The sequence below is a fragment of the Rhinolophus hipposideros genome, assembly GCF_964194185.1.
Source record: "Rhinolophus hipposideros genome assembly, chromosome: 5".
NCBI classification, from domain to species: Eukaryota; Metazoa; Chordata; class Mammalia; order Chiroptera; family Rhinolophidae; genus Rhinolophus; species Rhinolophus hipposideros.
The window spans coordinates 30,860,617-30,863,339 of NC_138051.1; the positions used below are offsets into that span (position 1 = coordinate 30,860,617).

At 39.3% G+C, this 2,723-nt stretch overlaps 1 protein-coding gene across 1 annotated transcript; it reads right to left on the minus strand.

The window, feature by feature from the left end:
- Positions 1–648: 648 nt before the first annotated feature.
- On the minus strand, positions 649–1,602 carry OR11H6 (olfactory receptor family 11 subfamily H member 6; the record flags this gene model as incomplete). The annotated part of the gene is made up of 1 exon (XM_081047561.1): positions 649–1,602. Exon 1 carries the CDS (start codon positions 1,570–1,572, stop codon positions 649–651), a length of 924 nt encoding a protein of 307 aa, XP_080903687.1. The 5' UTR covers positions 1,573–1,602.
- Positions 1,603–2,723: the final 1,121 nt, after the last annotated feature.

Here is a 2,723-nt window from a genome sequence, read left to right on the forward strand (position 1 = left end):
GTAGTATTGGGGTTGTCACAATTGATTTGGGAAGGAAGCACTATGAGTAAAAATGCCAAATTGGGAGAAAATGCATTTAAGGTAAAATAACAAGATTCATCATTGTGAAATACAGGGCTTAGACAGTGGATCAGTAGGACAGAAGACTGCATGGAGCAGTCTATTGAGTGAAGGCTTTCAGTGATCAGAAGAAGAGTTTATACTTTATTTCTATGTGATAAAGGTATAAAATATGCTCTGTTTTTGGTGGAAAGCCTCAAACAATGGAAAATATCCATTACTGGGTTTTTTTTTTTTTTTTTTTGGTGGCCCCTTGGTCTTTAAGAGTATTTATTTTCTGAATTTAGAAGATTGTACCCTCTCTTGAAAGGTTCCAGGTACACATGCATTTTGTTTCTTCCACCAGCTAGCATCAAACCAGGAAAGAGACATCACCATTACTCAGTGAGGTCACGTATGTTTAAAATGTTTTACTGAACAGTTATCATCAATGAGCTGAACTTGAACTGCTGAAGAACTGTGAAAAAGTAACTCTCTCCCTCTACTTAAGTGTGAGCCAGAACATGAATTATTGAAACCATCCTCTATTGTTGGTATAAAAAAACTAAGGTCAGAAGTGACAAATTCTCCTTCTCTTTCAAAGATATCTCAGTTAGAGTTAATTCTTAATCCCAGGACTTTCTTTAGGGCATCTTTCATGTCTTTGTTTCTGAGACTATAGATAAGGGGATTTAAGAGTGGAGTTACAGCTGAGTATACCAAAGTGATCACCTTCTGCATTCCTGCTGGGTTCCCCGATGTTGGGCTCACATACATCACCATAAGGGTTCCATAGAATAGGGACACCACCATTAGGTGAGACCCACACGTGGAGAAAGCTTTAGTTCGACCAGCACCAGAGGGAATATGAAGCACAGCTTTGAGTACCAGAGTGTAAGATCCCAGGATGGAAAGGAAGGGCCCAAAGATGATCAATGAGTTGAAGGTGTAGCAGATAAGCTCAATGGAAGGAGCAGGGATGCAGGCCAGTGCGAATAGTGGGCCTGGGTCACACACGAAGTGGTCAATGATGTTAGGTCCACAGAAGGGAAGTTGGGAGATAAGGACAATGGGGACTGGATAGCAGAGAAATCCACTCACCCAGCAAACACTGACCAGGATCACACAGAACTTGCTAGTCATTATGGAGGGGTAATGTAGTGGGCGACAGATGGCCAGGAACCTATCATAAGCCATAACTGATAAGAAGAAACACTCCGTTGTGCCCAGTGAAAAGAAGAAATAGAATTGGAGGAAGCAGCCAGTGAAGGAGATGGTCTTGGTTTCAGAGAGGATGTTGAGCAGCATGTTTGGAATAGTGGAGGAAACATACCAAATCTCTAGGAAGGCAAAGTTTCCCAAGAAGATGTACATGGGTGTGTGAAGCCGCCTGTCCCATTTCACTGCGCAGACAATAGCCCCGTTCCCCAGCAGGGTCAGGAGGTAGACTACCAGGAGTAATGAGAAGAAGAAGTTTTGCATCTCCCTTGGACCAGGGAAACCTAGGAGGACAAACTCAGTCACAAAATGCATTGTTGTATTCTGGGATCCCAAAGCTGTTAGAGAAACACAAGCAATCAAGGAGTAAATAAAAATGAACACTTGTAGTTTTACTTACAAACTGCTTGAAAATTGTACAAAGTATTTTTATAAAAATCATCTCCTTTTGTCTTCTTAATGTCCCTTTGAGCAGTAGGGAGGTGTGCTTTATCTTCTCTTTTAATGACAATGAAACTGAAGTTCCGGGAAATTAAAGGAGTCTACTTAAATGTACAAAGCCAGTAACTCCTAGATACACACTGGTCCATTTGGAGATTGGTTTGGAACAAAGTTCATTTCATCTCAAATATTCCCATAACCCGGAGTCTCAGTGCTGTTTTGTTTTTCATGTTACCCCTTGGATATCCTACATATAAGTATAAACTTTGGATACATCCTTTTACTTTGAAATAAAATTGAGTATAAATCTAAAGCAAAAATAGCTATCAAATTGCCTCCGTGGTCAGAATTTCAGACGTAGAAGTCTAATAAAAAGTAGGTAAGAAAGGAACTGTGGGAGGGATTCTTGAGCCTCCTTGCTTTTGCTGCTCTTAGGGAGATGCTGCAGAACTCACAGACAGATAACAGTTTAGTGGTTTACTGCAGGGTAAGGGCGGAGGGGAATCGTAGAAGAGGGAAAAGGGGATCAAGTATTTGTAACATAATATTTTGTGTGTTAGCTATAGTTTAATAAAAATCTTTTTAATTAAATTTATTGGGATGTCATTTGTTAGTAAAGTTATATAGGTTTCAAGTGTACATTTCTATAATTCATCATCTATATATTGCGTTTTGTGTTCACGACCCAGAGTCAGTTCTCCTCCCATCAACACATCCAAGTATATAAAAGCACATGCCTTCATTTTAGGCTGAGAATGAAGCCTAAATACCATAACTTGTCAGTTCATCTTGCTTTTACCTAAAGTAAATAATAGATAGAGGGGTTACCTTAGGATATGCCAAGACCAGAAAGATCTTTCTCATATTGGCTGAATTAGGAGTTAAGACAGACTATATAAACTTGGATATTTTCCTATCAACCTTCCTAAAATATCTGGTCCAGGCTTATTTCTAAAGTTTCCTTATGTCCTAAAATTTTTTTGTTTAAAGTTCAAGATATTTGACAGGGTGAGCTACCATCAACA